We start from the raw sequence: 16507 nt of genomic DNA, 5'->3' as shown, positions 1-16507 counted from the left end.
GGGACAGGTGGCGGGTCCGTGTCTGAAACGTCCCGGAGGAGGGTGGGAGGTGCTGTGGTGCGCCAGTGTCCTGCGGGCGGCTGGCGAGATACCCTGTCCCGGCCGAAAATACCCGCGGCTGAGGTCTTCCTGAAGGGGGATCTCGGGTTTCCCTAAGCAAGTCCTGACGGAACCGGTTGCTGAAAAGTCTCCAACTTTCCTGTTCTCGTCCTCCTCCCATTAAAAGAGAAGGAAAGACAACTTGCTGTTTCGCTTGTGCAGACAAGTGAAATTTCCGAGAGTAATGCCGTGAAAAAGTCAGATTGTTTTTCTGTGTCAAATGAACTAGTAATAGCCTGGAAGAGATTTTTGGGTTTTTTTCCCCCGGTAATTCAGCAAAGAGTAATAAACTTTCTTTTTCCCTGACTATTGATAGCGCAACTCGTGTTTTCTGTCATTTGGAGCGCTGCTGTTCCCTGGCACCTGCTCATATTGCGTGTGAGCCGTTTATTTCATGGTTTATTGAGTCCGACCTCTTGCAGATAATATTGGGAAAAGAAAATAGTTAGTCATGTGGTATTTTTTCCACGAGAGTTTGCACAACTGATTTTGGTCCAAATGTGTAAACAGTGAAATATTTTGAAAGCTAGAATTTCTCTAAAATGAGCAGGTTTTCTTCCTTTAGACCTTCTCTGTCAGTAGAGAAATGGTACTCACCAAAAAGTTACTTTAAAGTTAACATTGAAGCCACTTCAAATGCTAAGACTGCTTTAAAATATGCTAAATATGAAGCATTTCTTCTTTTTTGTTGTAGATTTGCAGATTAAAACCAAAAAGCATCTTCAAGCCTTAAGATGTCACAGCTATTTGAATTCTGAAAGCAGTGCTATTTTTTTCCAAATTGCTTGTCACTTATTTTTTTTTTTTCTATTCCCATCTGAATTTGTAGCTTGTTTAACTTCATAGGAAACTTGTGTGCGTAGTTAACTGTGATCGGAACTATTCAGAACAATTTATAACCTTTTAAACTGTTCTTAGCCAGGCTAGTTGCAGAACGGATGGCAACTCCTCCGAAAAAGCAGGATTCTTGTAATCTTCGTGTGTAACGCTGTATTGGTGATGGTTTCCCCGACTGCTTTTTTACAGAACCATACACCATGTCTTCTGTTGTTTCATCAAAGGAAGATACAATGTCGTCTGAAAAAGCAGATGAGAAACAACCTGAAATTGAAAACAAAGCTGAGGAGAGCGAGGATGAGGAAGAAGAGGAAGAGGAGGAGGAGGAGGAAGAGGAAAAGGGTACTTGTTTTTCCACGGAATAAGTAATCTTTTAAAAACTGTCGAGCTTACAGAACGCGGTCTCCTGTGATCTGGGCTTATTGTACTATTACTGTGTAGGAGATTCTGTGGTGTATCTATCTCATGGATTATAAACCACGCTAGAAACAGTGATGCTGATCTTCCTCAGCAAAGACTGAAGGAGTTACCAGCATCTTGGATTCCCATGCTGGTGTTGTGTGGCTGTTGTATAAGCTTAAGAAGCCGTGTCCGTTACCAAATTACTTGTATAAAAATGCGTATAGAAAAAAGACTCTTCTTTGGTCAGTAATGCTCTCAAGTTCACAAAAAAGAGAAAAAAATCTGTGCAGTGGCTTTGGAAACAATACAGATGTATTTGCTTGGCTACTGCCAACTAATGTCCTGGGTACTGAAATTTCATTGTATTGGAGAGTGGGGCATGTTCCGTTTGACTAATTTTGTCAGTAAAAGTTGTGATGATACCATAGGACAAGCAAGCAAGGCAGGTTGTGTGATGGGGTGTGTAACTGAAGAGGGTAACTGAAGAGCGAAACAAAGTGTGGTGAAGGAACTACTATGCAGAAATGTTGATTTTCATCGTGAAATCGCTGGGCACCCGTTTTGCAAATGGAAATAGAGCTGCAGTATGGTACAGTGAAAACCAAGTCACTGGTGGTCTTGGCGTCTTTAAAGAGCCAAAATTTGTCTTTATGAAAGGTAGTAAGAAGAGAAGAGGTTATGCTCTTTGAGCAACAGTAGAGCAATTAGATTTTTAGACACGGTTTCCTGTAGAAAAACAGTTTTAGAAACCGTTTCTTGTGTACACATGAGTATGTCTTGCTCTGTTTTCAGCAGATACATGTCCGGTTATGGTTATGTTCATATGGGTTTTGAAGCTGCTCTCAGATGTTAAAGCCAGGACAGCCCCTTCTGTTCAGTGCTAAGGACGGTTTGATTTGTGGCCAAGTGTTTTAGTATGAGTTACTGAAGAGAAGCTTTGGTGTTTTCGCCTGACATGGCTTCATTAAAGCAGCGATGTGCAATGTATACCTAAAACAATCTAAATGTTTGCATTACTAAGGAGTACCAGAATTACTGGGAATAGTGTTCTTGTATTTGTGATGCTCGTATTGTGCCCTGCGCAGTGCCACACTGCATGTACGACCTGTGAGGTGTAGTACAGTCCCATGGTGCTCGTACTTCTGACTCTCCTGTTGAGAAAGTGTCTGCAGGCTCTCTGGGCTCTCCTTGTGCCCGTCTGGTCATAGTATTCTCCCCAAGAGAGCTGCGGTGGGGCTGCAGTGTCCCAGGAGGAGACTATGCAAACAGTGTAGCTGAGAAGGGTAGTGAGGGGAGAGAATGGGTTTCAGAAACTGCTGCTGTCTTTTTCGTGGGGTGAAGGTCTTTTTAGGAAATGCCCAGTCCTGTCTTCAGGTTGGATACAGGATTATGATTAAGAACTAACAACCCCTCTATTTGCTGTGTGTATACAGCTCCACAGAATGCCAGTGACCTGTTAGCTGAAGGTTTGGAAGCGTTGTGATACCTGGAGATATCATTATCCATTTTTCGTTTGCCATTTCAAAGCTTCGGTGTTGTATTGCCTGTCACTACAATCTGCTCATGTAATGATAAATAGTCATTTAAGGAACCTGTCTTTTGCAGAAAAGAGTCTCATTGTTGAAGGAAAAAGGGAGAAGAAGAAGGTAGATCGGCTGACCATGCAAGTGTCCTCCTTGCAAAAGGAGCCATTTACAATTACACCAGGTAAGCTTGTCCTTTTACGTAGGAGTTGTGAGTGTTGGGAATGGTAATGAAACCTCTTAAAAGATGCAATTATTAATTTATTGTAGATGAGACCTAACTTAAAAATCGTGATCCATTTTAAAAAGTGAGGCTATTATAAATTAGTTGAAAACCCTCTTTTAATCCGTAGCATCAATTTAAACCATAGAAGTTACAAAGTGTTCAAACTCACCCAGAATAGGCCCTTCAGTACCTGGCCACCACTACCAGAGGCAGGAGCAGCTCAAGTAAAGAAGAAATGCCAGGTCCTTGTACCCTGTAGTATCAAATAAGGAAGGTAAAGGCTGGCAGGATGCCAAACTGATTTAATGTCTGATGCTATTCTGAAACACCTTCTTTGTGATTTTTAAAAAACAGTAGGTATTGGAAGTTACAACCCCATTGGTGAATGGGAATGTGATGATTTTCCCTGTTTCAGGAAAAGGACAAAAGCTCTGTGAAATTGAAAGGATACAGTTCTTCCTGAGTAAAAAGAAGACAGATGAACTTAGGAACCTGCACAAACTCCTCTACAACAGGCCGGGCACTGTAAGAACTCTAAACTCAATCTTCTATGTCTGCTAGCTGTCATGCATAGTGAAAATGTTTGTAGTCTGGATTTTTGCATTTGCACGTGTGGATCTACTTCTCAAATGTCATTTGTTTCAAACTGCTTAGAAAATGGGCATTGCAGGACCAGCTAAGCCCCTCATTTGTCTAACTCTTGTAAAGTGCTCTCCCTGTAAAAATCCTACTGAAAGGTGTACTGAATTGTAGGCTGCTTGAATAGAGTTTGGGGTTTTTCTGTTTTTAATGGGGTGGTGGTTTACCTTATGAGGATGAGTTGAAAATAATTTATGGTTCACCTGCTAAAAGCTGCTGACGTGCAGATTTTAGTCAAAATGCTCCATGCAGTTACTTTGTTCAATGTAACTTTTTCTTAGTGGTGCTGTTTCTGTTTGAAACCTGTTAGTGGGTTTTAATACACCACTACTTACCCAGTCATTTTTTCCTTTAGTTTGCACAGAGCAATAGAAAGTAAAACTACACTGTGTGTAAATCTTCATAGTGATTTTTGCCATGTTTCTCTCAGACAAGTACAATACGAGTTAAAAACTGATATGCTCGCTTTTAAGAATGAAACATAAAGCAGATATAATAGCAAATCTTTCTTGGAGCTCTTTATGTATCAGTGATTGTGCCTTAAATGAGAGTGTAAATATGAGCCATTTTCCTTGCCGATAGAGGTAAAATGGATGTAGAGAAATTAAGGCAGAATAAATTTTACCATTTCAATACGCTTACCACATTTATAGGAATTCGGTTTTAATCTCTTGGTGTGTTTTGGGAACTGGAGCAGATAGCACAGAAACCAGGAACTGAATAGTACTAGGGCAGGTGCACATTGGCTGTAATACTTCGAACCACTGCTGCAAATGCAGACCAGAGAATTTCTGACTCAGTGAGGGCGAGAGTTCTGCAAACTTTTGGATTGTCCTGCAGTGGACTTTATTGTTTGATAGGAAAGGTACAATGACAGAACCCTGTAAGTGTCTGATTTAACTGGCTTTGCTGTGGAAGTCATTAAACTGTGTCCATTTACCCTTCCTGAAACCACTAGCACTTTCCTACCATTTTTGGGTGGAGGTACTGGTATACCGTTACCTCAGAGTCCATCTTGCCCACTTTAGATTGAAGATCTGGGACATAACTGATTTAAGAGGCTTTGTTTACTGATTCTGCAACAAGCTGCTAAGTAACTAACTCCTCAGTGACACTGTTATTAATAATTGATTTAGTAATCAATAATAAATAATCTAATCAAGTAACAGACACGCAACTATTTGCAGTTTCATAATTATGGTATAATTGTGAATTGATACTTGACACTCCTAAATCGTACTAGTTGATCTCAACTGCTGTTGCAGTACAGCTGTCACCCTCCCCTCCCACACCACACCCCGGCCCCCTTTGCTCTGCCTTCCTACATTTAGTCTTTTGGACGTGGACTTGTTACAAAGTCCAGCTGGGTTGCTGCAGTGTCTGAGTGGCCTGAGTCCAAAGATAGGAGAATGTATTTATTTGCTTGGAAATACATTGGTATGGTTTCATCTGAAACTGTATTTCATCAGAATTGTAGGGAACTCAGAATGCCTTTTAATATAGTGAAGATCACATGATAATGTCTTGTATGCACACTATGTGCTTTGGATCGTAATTAACGTGTTTAATAAAACATACCGATGCCATCTGCCAGTTTTCTCTAGGTGCTGGACAAAGATAATTCTCTTTGGAAAAGGAGCTTAGCCGTGGTAAAATTTTAAAATAATGGAGAAGCACCAGGAACAGAATTTTAGAACTATTGAAAGTGAGTTCAAATTATTCTCGATAGTGTTAAAAAGATCTCAGAAGAATGAAAGATTTGGGGATGTGTTTTCACTTCTCCTTGGTAAAAGGAGTCAGAGTCAAAGCAAAGAACTTAAGAGCTGTTGCAATGAGAGTTCAATCCTGTTCAGACTGCAGGTATGGTTTGGGTTGAAAGGGACCTTAAAGATCATCTAATTCCGACCCTGTTCTAGTTCTAATGGTAGGAATTGTTAATTAAGTGATATGTAGATGCAAAAATTGGGCATGCTAAAGAAGAGACTCAAAAGTACGACCGTGCTTCTGTATAAGACTTTAGAAAAGCCGGTAAAGCAAATCTGCTTTAGCGGATTGTATGGTGAAAATAAAATCCACTGTTCTGTAACAAATTACATGGCATACAGCAGCCTTCAGAGGATCATAGTTCTGCAAACCTGAAAATGATGTTCTAAACAAGCTTGAAATGGCAGGTCATTTTACCTACTAAGTTATTAAAAGGAATTAAAAGTACGAAAATAACGAGAACTTTATGGTGGTTTGGCTGTCGTGAGATAAAGTCATAATTCATGTAGGTTGTAACTTGAAGGGTGTAACTTTTGTCAACAGCAAATGAAAAGTTAACTTGCAATGGACGGTAATCTGTGTGTCCTGTTCTAGGTCGCATCCCTAAAGAAGAATGTGAGTCAGTTCAGTGGGTTCCCATTTGAAAAAGGAAGTGACCAATACAAAAAGAAGGAAGAAATGTTAAAAAGGTAATGATCTCTCTTGCTATTTGACATAACTTGGCTCACGCTATACACACCTCTTCATTTTCTAAACCTTACTTCAGGCTCAATTTAAACTTTAAGCTGAGTGGTTGTTTCCTAGAGCTCTCAGATCTGTTTCTGAGCTCATTTTATTCACACAAACTGGTCTCTTAAGACAACACAAGAAATGTGTTCTAAAGAGTTAAGTTGTGAACGTTTTATTCGCAACTCCTACAGTCCTGGCTTTAACTATCGCGTGCTGACTAGCAGATTCTTCTGTCAAGAAAGAGGAAAACATTATTTCCCCAAGGCCAGCATAGTGTTGTGAGTACATGCTGCAAACTTGTGTCCTTTTATGCCTCAAAACCTTCCGCCTTCAGAATCAAAGCCATTTCTGCTTATTGTATGTTGAACATAGTCTTATTCCTAGAATTGCTGTAGCAACTAGTCTAACAAATCTTTTTCTTTCTTTCTTTTTTTTTTTTACTGTCTCCCACATAAGCTGCTTCTCTCTGAACAGGAGAAGCTGCTGCAGCTTGGTTTTAACTGGGCTAAAAGAGTTTAAAACTGCCCCTGCGTATTTGTGCACCTAGTTATAACGAATGAAACGACTAATAACTTCTACACAATTAGTTCTAAAGTGTTTCTTTTTAGTGTCGGTTTATCGGTAGTAGGAAGGCTTCCAGAGTTTGGAATTTACAAGTCTTCCTCAGGCAGTTTTCTAGTGGGGTTTGTCAAACACGTGAATCTACAAGACAAACTGTCTCTAGATGGGAGTTTTGACTGTTTCCCACTGGTTTAATTGGATGTTTCCCCTTGTCTGCAGAAGGTCATAAAATAAAGTATATTTGTATGCTTTCTGTATATTTTCCATATGAAAGAACTGCTAGCTGAGTATTGTTACCCTCAGCCGTCAGCAAATACTCTGAAAACTGGTCACACTGTCACTCACAGATCAAGATACTGAGCCCTGTGTGCTTGTGGTACTGTGGCAAGTCTGCTCTCTTTGTAGGTACGTTTGAAACTCTGCTGGTTAGATTATTGATGTACTCTGCCTACTCGGTGGGTTTCTGCCTACCCTGTACACTTTCATATCATCATGCTTTAACAGCATTGAACAAGATGGGCAAAGGACAACATTTACTTTGCAGGATTGTACTGTTTGGGTTATAAACTGAAAAGAATGAGGGTTGAGGTTGCTGTGTGGAATTGAGTTCTTGGATTTTGTAACTCAAAACTACTTGGTGTGGAACTTACGGACTCAACGCGTGTTTATTCTTGCACTTGAAGTGCATTTTAATACTTAGTACGTTATGTTTGCTGTTACCTGCAGATGTACCTTCAAAGATACATAGAAATATGAAAGGATTTGAGAGCTGGTATTTATTCTTTCTATATTCCAAACTAAGTTAAAGTAGAAGGCCAAATGCCACGGGTAACGTGAGCTGTAAGGAATTCTAGTTAGAGCAACACTAGAACCATAACGTCCCAGATTCAGTATACAAGGTCTTGAAAGTCTGAAACAGGAACTTTGATGCTATGTAGTTTTTAAATCTGTTAACGAGGTAACTGGTTTTAACTCTATAGCGTTGTCTGTTAAAAAGCAAGAGACTGACTTTTAGTTCTGTGGGAATACTGTACAAGTGGTCATTGTATCCCCAGAAGCTAAACAGGAGGGCTCTCCCGGTGTTAAGATGGAACAAATTTTTTATAACTTTGTTTAGAAAAATGATTGAAACATTTTCCTTCATTGTTGCAAGGGTGGTGGATGAACTATGTACTCCTGAGGCAGGAAGATGCACCAAACCAGAAAAGATTTCCTAAAACACAGGAGAACAAAGATGTTTTGCCCCCTTAAAAGTCTCTGAGTTTAAAGGGACAGTCTGAAATGAAATGCTTCTTTAGAGAAGTTGTAGGCCACCATGGAATAGTTTCACTGACTTTTTAAACATAAAACCAGTGAAAAATAAGTTTCCTTTGATTACTGGAAATAGCTATTAAACTAGAGAAAAATGTTCAGGCAATTAAATCCGCTTTCCAGGCAGCATTGTACAAAATGAGTGCATGCTTCACATACATGTGGATTTGAGAACTTTGCTTTTTTGCTTTATGTAACGTAGTGGTTCTTTGCTGAACTATAGGTAGGGCTGGAAATGTAGTTAAGTGTATGCACTCGTGTATTGCTAGGTTGCAGACACAAACCAGCCAGCAGCTCCTAGCAGTCAAATGTTGACTGGTGGGTTAGGATGTGATACTGAATCTTCTCTCTTTTTCTCTCCAGATTTAGAAATGCAATGTTGAAAAGTATCTGTGAAGTTCTCGACTTGGAACGATCAGGAGTTAATAGTGAGCTGGTGACCAGAATCTTAAACTTCTTAATGCACCCAAAATCTTCAGGCAAGGTGAGACGGAGATTGTTACTCTTGCTTTTATAGCTCTGTTCTGGTGAGAAAGGGAGCTGCCTCTATTGTTTGATTGTTCGCTTGTTACCAGCGGTGATACAATGACTGTTTGAACTTACTGAAGTAGCAGAGGCTTCTTGGAAGGAGAGTAGCACTAATGCAGGCACCTGTAATGGGGTGAGCACTTAGATGGAAACTGTGTGCTTATGTAGAAGTGCACCCGTTATACGCTGTCAGTGCACAGAAGTGTGCGTGGTCAACACACGAAGCTAATCGGAGATATCCGTACCCACATAGCATAAGGAGCTTCTGCTTTGTGGGTGAATGGAGAGGAATAGACATCACATGTGAGCAGGAAAGAAAAACAAGGGGAAAAAAAGATGTCAGAGCAAGGAAATAAATCATGGAAGATGTGATTTGAAGGAATTGGTATTTTGAAAACTCACTTTTGTATTCCTATTTGGGTTACACATGTCCCTGTCTCTCAGCCCTTGCCAAAGTCCAAAAAGACACCAAGCAAAGGTGGCAAAAAAGAGCGCAGTAGCACAGGAACGACAAGAAAAGCAAAACGCACCAAGTGCCCAGAGATCTTGTCAGATGAATCCAGTAGTGAAGAAGATGAAAAGAAGGAAAAGGATGATTCTTCCGAAGAAAAAGAAAGTGAAGATGAGGTAATGAGGTTTTTTTGTTGTTTTCTCAGCATAGGGCTAAAAATGCTTGTCTGCAATTTGTCATTATGCGATCGTTGTTGATTAGTAATTCTTGGAACACACAGGGTTGGGGTTAAGTGGTGTTTGAATGAACGGTTTGAAGGAAAAGGGAACACATCTGCAATTGAGAAGAGGTTTTCGTAATTTCTTAGTACATTAGAGAATCAATAAGATAAAAAGCAAAGATTCTGATTCTTGGATATGCACCTTATAAAGCCATTTGCTGTATGTCATTTCGGAGCAGCCAGGATTTCAAACATAACCGATGGCATTTCTTGTATCCTCTTGTCATGACTTTACTGTAATTTCATAAAAATTCCCAATATCTATCTTTATTTCTGTGAAGTGTGTGAGTGGATACCTAGGACTTAACTATGAATTCAGTAGAGGTTCCTGACCTACCTGGCTGCGTTGTTTTTGGGTCTTGGTTCCATATTTCTCCTGGAATTTATGCCCTAATCTCTCTTTTAGGATTCTGTGTCTTGGATCACAAAGATAAAGTGAGCAACATAGTAAGCAGCCATACAAAGATCCCTGGTATCTCCAAAGTGATCTCAACGCATTGTATTTTCTCTTCCCCTCTGGCTTCTTTAAGCCTTGTGTAGTAGGAGAGAAATGAGATGACCTCTGTGTTTTAAATGCAGAATTCCTTTCCCCGTGCATTCCCTCTCAGTCCTGTGCTTATTAACAGAGTCGACACAAAACGTGAAGAGTTGTGCAAGTGTACAGCTGATCTGTGTACAAAGCGTATGCTGATTGATCTGTGTGCCTGAAGCCTGGAGAAAAGAAATGGGAAAGAGCTACAGGCTCCATCTTATCCTGTATTTTGATTTAGATGGGACAACTTTTTAGCCTTAATCAGAGCCCTGCAACAAACAGCAGTTAGTCGAGTGTCTGTGTCCAAGGGAGTTCTCTGCGCAAGCTATGGGAGCTTTGGCTGTAGTGTAAGACCATTATTTACTTGGATTACAGCCTAAAGCAGTGGAGGTGTGACAGGCACAGACTAATAGTCTGAGCTATAGAGAACAGTAACAAAAACCGTGTTGAAAGGCCAACTTATGTAACTTCAACACTGTCATTTTGATAAGTGGTGCTTTTAATTTAGAAAGACAGTTCAAGGAAATTCCCTGTGCCTCCATGAAACAAACTTTGTTCTTAGTTTGCCGTTTTCTATCCCCACAAATGGCAAGTTGAAAGAGGGCTGAAATACTAAAAACTGACTTTGGTATTTGTTCATCTCTTCTGAATTTCAGCAGTGAAAGTCTTTATCCTTCATTTAACACTGCAGAGCAAGTGCATTTGTAACTGAGCAGGCTAATAAAAATAAATACAGTCTGGTTTATTAAATACTAGTTTCATGAGTTGCACCAGGCGCTAATGGGAGAAGCAGTTAAAAGTTCTATAACTGCTCTTAATTCTTTATGTGATAGTTTGCTTGGTGGACTTCACTGACATTGTAAATATAAATGAGAATTAGGAATTTAGTAACTGCTGGTAGTTAATTCTTTCTGTTTCCCTCTGTTCTTTCTCTGGAGTATGGTTTATTCCTGGTCAATGTTCCATGCTTGTTTCTGCAAGGAAAGTTTTCAGCCGTGTAAAAAGTACTATCTAAAGATGTGGTGTGTTAAGCCCATGTAATTTGTGACAAAAATGTAGTGCACTGGTATGTGTAAACTGTGCATTTATGGCCCAAATTTTTTCTGTTGATCTTGACTTAATGTAATGATTTAGGGAGGTTAATAGTCACAATAATGGGCCAAGTTATGGATTAGCTAATGTAGTCGCCTCATGTAGTGCAAAAAGCATTAGCCACGTGTAAGCTTAGAGAGCTGTAGCATCTAGAAGTAATTGAACACAACATACCATGTCCTTTTTTAAAGGAACGTCTTTGAAGTTGTTTTATCAGCTAATAAGTACTTACGAATGGAAAGTTTTAGCACAACCAAACTACTCATACCATCAAAAAGTTCTACCTGTTTGAGCTTAAGGCTCCATGTAGAAGGACAATGCGAAATGTAAGAGAACTCTTTGTGGATACCTTCTCCCTATGGTATAGGGGTAGAAATTGCTAGTAAAATACAGTAATTAAATTTACTGGTTTAGTTTGTGTTGACAAACAGGATAATTTCTATTGTGGAATAGGGGTATGGATTGTTCAGGTGGAAACCATCATTTTAATCTTCTGGTTTTCTTTACAGCCCCCTAGAAAAGCATCTAAAAGAGAAAAATCTAAAAAAACGCCTTCCAAAACCAAGAAAGCTGTGAAGGGTGCCAATGTCAAGAAGGCAGATAGCAGCACTACTAAAAAAAGTCAGATCAGTTCTAGAAAAGGTAAATGCTTTAAATCTTTGATCATACATTGTCTTGTAGCATAACCGACGTGCTTATTCAAAAGCAAACTTCAGCACCGAAGTGTGAAAGAAAGAGAATGTGGTGAATTGTTGGCTTGTTACTTGATGTTTCTTTCCTTGCAGCAGTAATTAAGAGAAGTTCTTGCTTTGGGTATACTTTGTGTAGGTACGTTCGCCTTTTATTTGCATATAAACTGGAAGTATCAACCTAGTTCTCCCTTCCACTGGAAAAGCATCAGCAAAATTCTGTTGGTGCCTCTGTAGTGACTTCATTGGAGTCTTATAGTCGATCCAGTAGTGCATGTGTGTGTATGGGTATCCCACTGTGTACGTCTTCTGCAACAGCTTGATGTCCTTTTTCTTAACATAGATAAGGGTTCTACCTGGGTCCTGTTGCTGTTGGTTTTTTTGTATCTGATCATATGCATGAAAGGTGACATAGACTTGAGTGTCTTCACACTTGTGTGCAGATTGCAGTAGTGGGGCGGGGCGGGGCAGGCTTGTTTCTTTCTAAGCAGCTTTGCAGAAGAGGGCCCTTGTGAGCCTGCCTTGGGAGTGCAGGGTCCTGCTCTGGGCTCACTGGTACGGGACGGACATAGTGGAGCAAGTCCAGGGGAGGGTCCCAGGATGGCCGGGGGCTGGAGCACACCATGTAGGAGGGGAGGCAGAGGGAGCTGGGCTTGTTCAGCCTTAAGAAGAGGTGGATAAAGGGGGATTGTCCTGCAGTCTGCAACTGCCACATGGGAGAGCGTGGGGCAGGCAGTGCTTGCCTTCTGCAGAAGGTGCCTAGTGAGAAGGTGCAGCACCTTCTCCTTGGAGGTCCCTAGTGAGAGGATGGGAGGTGACAGGCACAAGCTGCCAGCAGTGAAATTGCAGCTGATGTTAGGGGAAGAAGGGCCTCCCCAGGAGGGTGGTCACACAGCAGCAGGGCCTGGAGCAGTTGTGGAATTCCGCTTGTTGGAGATGTTCAGTGCTCAGCCTGGCAGGGCCCTGAGCCACCAGCTCCAGGCTGGCCCTGTTCCAAGCAGTGGCTTAAAGCAGATGATCTCCAGAGGTCCTTTCTCACCTTAAGTACTGTAGCACTCTGAGATAACAGCCTTGTCTCTGTCACAATTAAAGTTGGGTTCTTAATGCAGCATCTATCCATACGGCCGACATACTTCATTTAATGCCAGTGGTGGCATATGTAGCTACAGCACAGACAGCAGGTCAGATTAATTTCCCTGCTGGTCAGTGTATTAAGGAAAGGAATGGTTAAACTCTTAGGCATAGAATTATGCTAAACTCTCTTCGATAGCTTTATTTCTCAGCAGAGTAAACTGGCCTGTGCTGAACTCAGTGTATTTTCACAGGCTGGCTGCTGGCAGTAGTGATGTGGCTGACTCTGTGTGTGTCTACAGTTTATTTTGTCATCAACACACATGTATATATGTAAATAAATGTTACATATGTGTTTTTCATATATGTAATATACTAATTTCTTCTTTACTCATCCTGCACCACTTTTGAGTGTATGTTTGCAGTACAGAAATCTAAATGTTAAGTGGGTCTTTCTACAAGCTCATTATCTGGATTGTTTGGCATCTGCTCTGAATTTTGTCTTGTTGGCAGTAGAGAAGCTGAGTGGATGTTGGAGTCGTTCAGTTTAAATTTTTTTTGCTGCTGGAAAAAATTGTAGCAGTGTCCTGTGCCTCTTCACTCAACTTCTTTTATGATTCTCTTCATTTTTTGTCATGGTCTTCCTGATAGCCTCTTCAGTAATACAGCAATGCAAAATTGCAAGATTCTAGTGTGCAGCACTGCTGGGGGAAAGAAAACCCCAAACTCCTTTTTTTAGAGCTATAATACCTCAGTTTAGACTTGTTGTAATACACCGTTTTTTAGTTTGAGGGATTAACCTGTCCATAGAGTACCTATTGATTTGTAAATTGATTGTTCATCAAGGATTATGGGGATTGGTAACTAAATGTAGCAGCGATAGCAGTAGCTTTGTTTTTAAATAGAAGGTCTGGCAGGATGTCCATTTTAAGGGAGAACATCTACATCAGGTGTTTGGGTAAAGCTCTGATGGCTTCTGTTTTGGAGGAAGAAAGCAGACCAGTTGAAAATCTTTTATTACAATTAAAATTATTCTTCATATTTAGAAAGTGAGTCTGAGGATAGTTCAGATGATGAACCTTTAATTAAAAAGCTGAAGAAACCACCCACAGATGAAGAACTTCAGGAAACTGTCAAGAACTTGTTGGCCAATGCAAACTTGGAGGAGGTAACAATGAAACAAATTTGCAAGGAGGTAAGCAAATATGATCTTGCAGTCTCTTTTTCGGCAGAGGGTTGTCTGTGAACTGACTGGCATCGTTTCAAAAATGCAGGCTTGCACTCTGCACAGTGGTCTAGAAAAATTAGTTTTGCATTGATTTATTTACTTGCTGACAGCTATAACAATGAGAACTTGAATCTGAAGATATGCAACACTCATGCCCAACTTGAAGGGAAATCTCCAAAGAAATGTTCTCTACCCGACAAGCAGCAGTATTACTCCAAAACAACTGCCACAAATTAAAAAGTGAAAACATTTGAGATGGTGCAGCAGCTTGCTGCTGTCAAGAGGGGAGGTCTGTGTCCTGCCCTCTGTACGTTTCTGCGGCTCACCTTGCTCTTACTCTTATGTTCTCTTTAGGAGTCCCTTCAACTCTCCTCTGTCCGCAAAAAGCAAATAGTTCTCAGCTGAGTTAGAGCTGAACCAGTTCAGCAAGGAAACCAGTAATTGTCAGGACAGGAGCTAGGAAAGGGAAAGGTGGGAAAAAGTGACCAAAAGAGTTACCTTGACATTTTATCCAGTCAGTTAACACGCACATTTGTTTCCCTGGTATTTCCAAGAAGTTGTCCTGAGAGAATTAAACCAGAAGTTACTCTTATGAGAAAACTGTATGTTTATATTCTGTACAAAGTTTCTGTCGTGTTCAGAGTCATTCTAGAGGTCTGAAATGTGGTCTGCTGAAATAAAATATTCTGTATTGGTTCTCAAGTGTTGACATCTGGGTTTTATTTGCTTGTCCTCGTCCACCCAGTTAACCAAAGAATACTTGCAGAACAGCACTCAGATATTTTGACTCTGCTATTAGTCACTTGAAGGTGATGAATTTGGTAATTTTACTTATTACCAAGCAGTGAATAAGCCCCAGGATCTGATACTTGTTTAGCTTCCTACTCTGTTGCAGGGCTCTCTGACCTCTTAAAGAGCATGTGAGACAAAGATTGCATTGCCTGACGTGGCAAGCTGTCTGTGAAAAAGTATAGTGCTGGTTTAGTTGGTAACCAAACATTTAAAAAGTATGTGGATTTAAATATTTACGTGGTCAAAATAAGGACAGGAAAATAAGCTTGTCACTTTCCGTAATTACAGAGGGTATTTTGGCAGTCATAATACTAGAAGTACCACACGGATTTTTGCCCTAATTTCATTTAAGCTCCCTCCATTCATGCAATACACTCACTGAATGATAGTAATTTGAGGTCTGTTTTGGTGGGGTTTTTTTTCCCTCTTTTAGGTGTATGAAAAGTATCCTAGTTACGATTTATCTGACAGGAAAGACTTCATTAAAAAAACAGTCAAAAAGGTAAAGACTTTATAATTTAGAAAACATTCTGGGTGGGAGGGGGGGTGTTTCCTCAGCCGCTTAGGAAGTGGCATGGTGTCCTGTTACATGAGTTCCAGTAGCCTCCTGTATAGTACTGGAAGTTTTAGAGAAACCTGAACTCTGGCTCTGATGATGTTTTTCTTTTGTACCCTGCTTTCAAAAATAACCGCTTCAGACTATTTTCTTAACATGCCACTACTACTATTACTACTTGCTGTGGAAAGCAGAACTAAAATTAAAGCTGTCATCATTTTTTATGGCTTTTACTCTCTGAAAGCTCTGCCTTTACTTTGAATTACAGCCTTGGCTGCACAGTGCACCGTAATTTGTGCGTTTGTAGGTAACAATGCGTGAGGTTGTGTGAGCTCTGCAGCCCTGCAAGCTCCAGCAGTGAGGGAAGGCAAAAGAGGAGACAGATAGTTGTTCTCTGTCTAAGTTCAGTTACTTCTGCTTGCCCCAAAACTAGAAGTGGAACTAGAGAAGTGAGATTCACTTAGTGGAGTTAATTGAGCAACTTCTCTTCCTCTTGTAGCGTCGTTGGCAAATGTTGATATCGGGCTGCCTAGAACTAGTTGTCTGTGTTGTGCGTACGCGTGTCGCTATCGGCACATGCGTAACAGAGCGGTCTGTCTGTTCTTGGCTTTTGCGATAGCAGAAGTAGAGTGTGGGGTTTTTGATAGTTCAATGCGGAAGAAGAGGCTGTATGTACCTGGCCTGAGAAAGGAGAAAACTAATACACTTCTCTTTTCAGTTGATTTCATGATCTGGTTTGACTGTGGGAAATGAAGATTCCTGGTTTTATGTTCCCATGGATTTGAAGATCTGATAGGCACCAGCAAAAGGAATGTGTCTTACCCTCACGGTATTTAGTCAGAGCTGATTCTGCTGATCTTATGTTAAGTGTTGATGTAAATTGCTTTGTGTGTGTTTGTTCATTTTTTTTTAACTGCATTTGATGCAGTTTTTAGTTGAACATTCTTAAGTTTTGTGCATGGTGATAAATGTTCCCCCTTTTTTTATAGTTTTTGTACATTTTGATTTGCTTTGTAAAACCAGATTCATTAGAACCATGGTAGTTTTTTAGTGTGGATTACTAGCTTGCAGGAGATTTTAAAATCAGGCGAGATGAAAGCTGCTTATCCGCACAGCTACATGCGGAGACTGGAATATTGCAGTATTGGCTATAAAGATATTTTGAATACATATCCATGCTAAAAATAACAAGAGTTA

The 16507-nt window shown here is 40.3% G+C and overlaps 1 protein-coding gene across 1 annotated transcript; it reads left to right on the top strand.

The window, feature by feature from the left end:
- Positions 1-1136: 1136 nt before the first annotated feature.
- DEK (DEK proto-oncogene) lies at positions 1137-16507 on the top strand. Its single transcript, XM_010132913.1, has 10 exons — positions 1137-1278; positions 2944-3045; positions 3503-3612; positions 6085-6179; positions 8455-8575; positions 9064-9246; positions 11484-11616; positions 13781-13929; positions 15188-15256; positions 16029-16507. Exons 1-10 carry the CDS (start codon positions 1137-1139, stop codon positions 16038-16040), a joined length of 1116 nt encoding a protein of 371 aa, XP_010131215.1. The 3' UTR covers positions 16041-16507.

The sequence above is a fragment of the Buceros rhinoceros genome, unplaced genomic scaffold, assembly GCF_000710305.1.
Source record: "Buceros rhinoceros silvestris isolate BGI_N320 unplaced genomic scaffold, ASM71030v1 scaffold15943, whole genome shotgun sequence".
Classification (NCBI taxonomy): Eukaryota; Metazoa; Chordata; class Aves; order Bucerotiformes; family Bucerotidae; genus Buceros; species Buceros rhinoceros.
The sequence above is the reverse complement of the archived record's forward strand: the minus strand, read 5'-3'. Positions and strand labels throughout refer to the sequence as shown.

Excerpts from the sequence above, each read along its gene's own strand:
- DEK (XM_010132913.1), top strand. The coding sequence starts at position 1,137 with ATGTCTTCTGTTGTTTCATCAAAGGAAGATACAATGTCGTCTGAAAAA. Across the intron at positions 3,613-6,084 it reads TCTACAACAGGCCGGGCACT|GTCGCATCCCTAAAGAAGAA; the intron begins GTAAGAACTCTA and ends GTCCTGTTCTAG. Across the intron at positions 13,930-15,187 it reads TGAAACAAATTTGCAAGGAG|GTGTATGAAAAGTATCCTAG; the intron begins GTAAGCAAATAT and ends TCCCTCTTTTAG.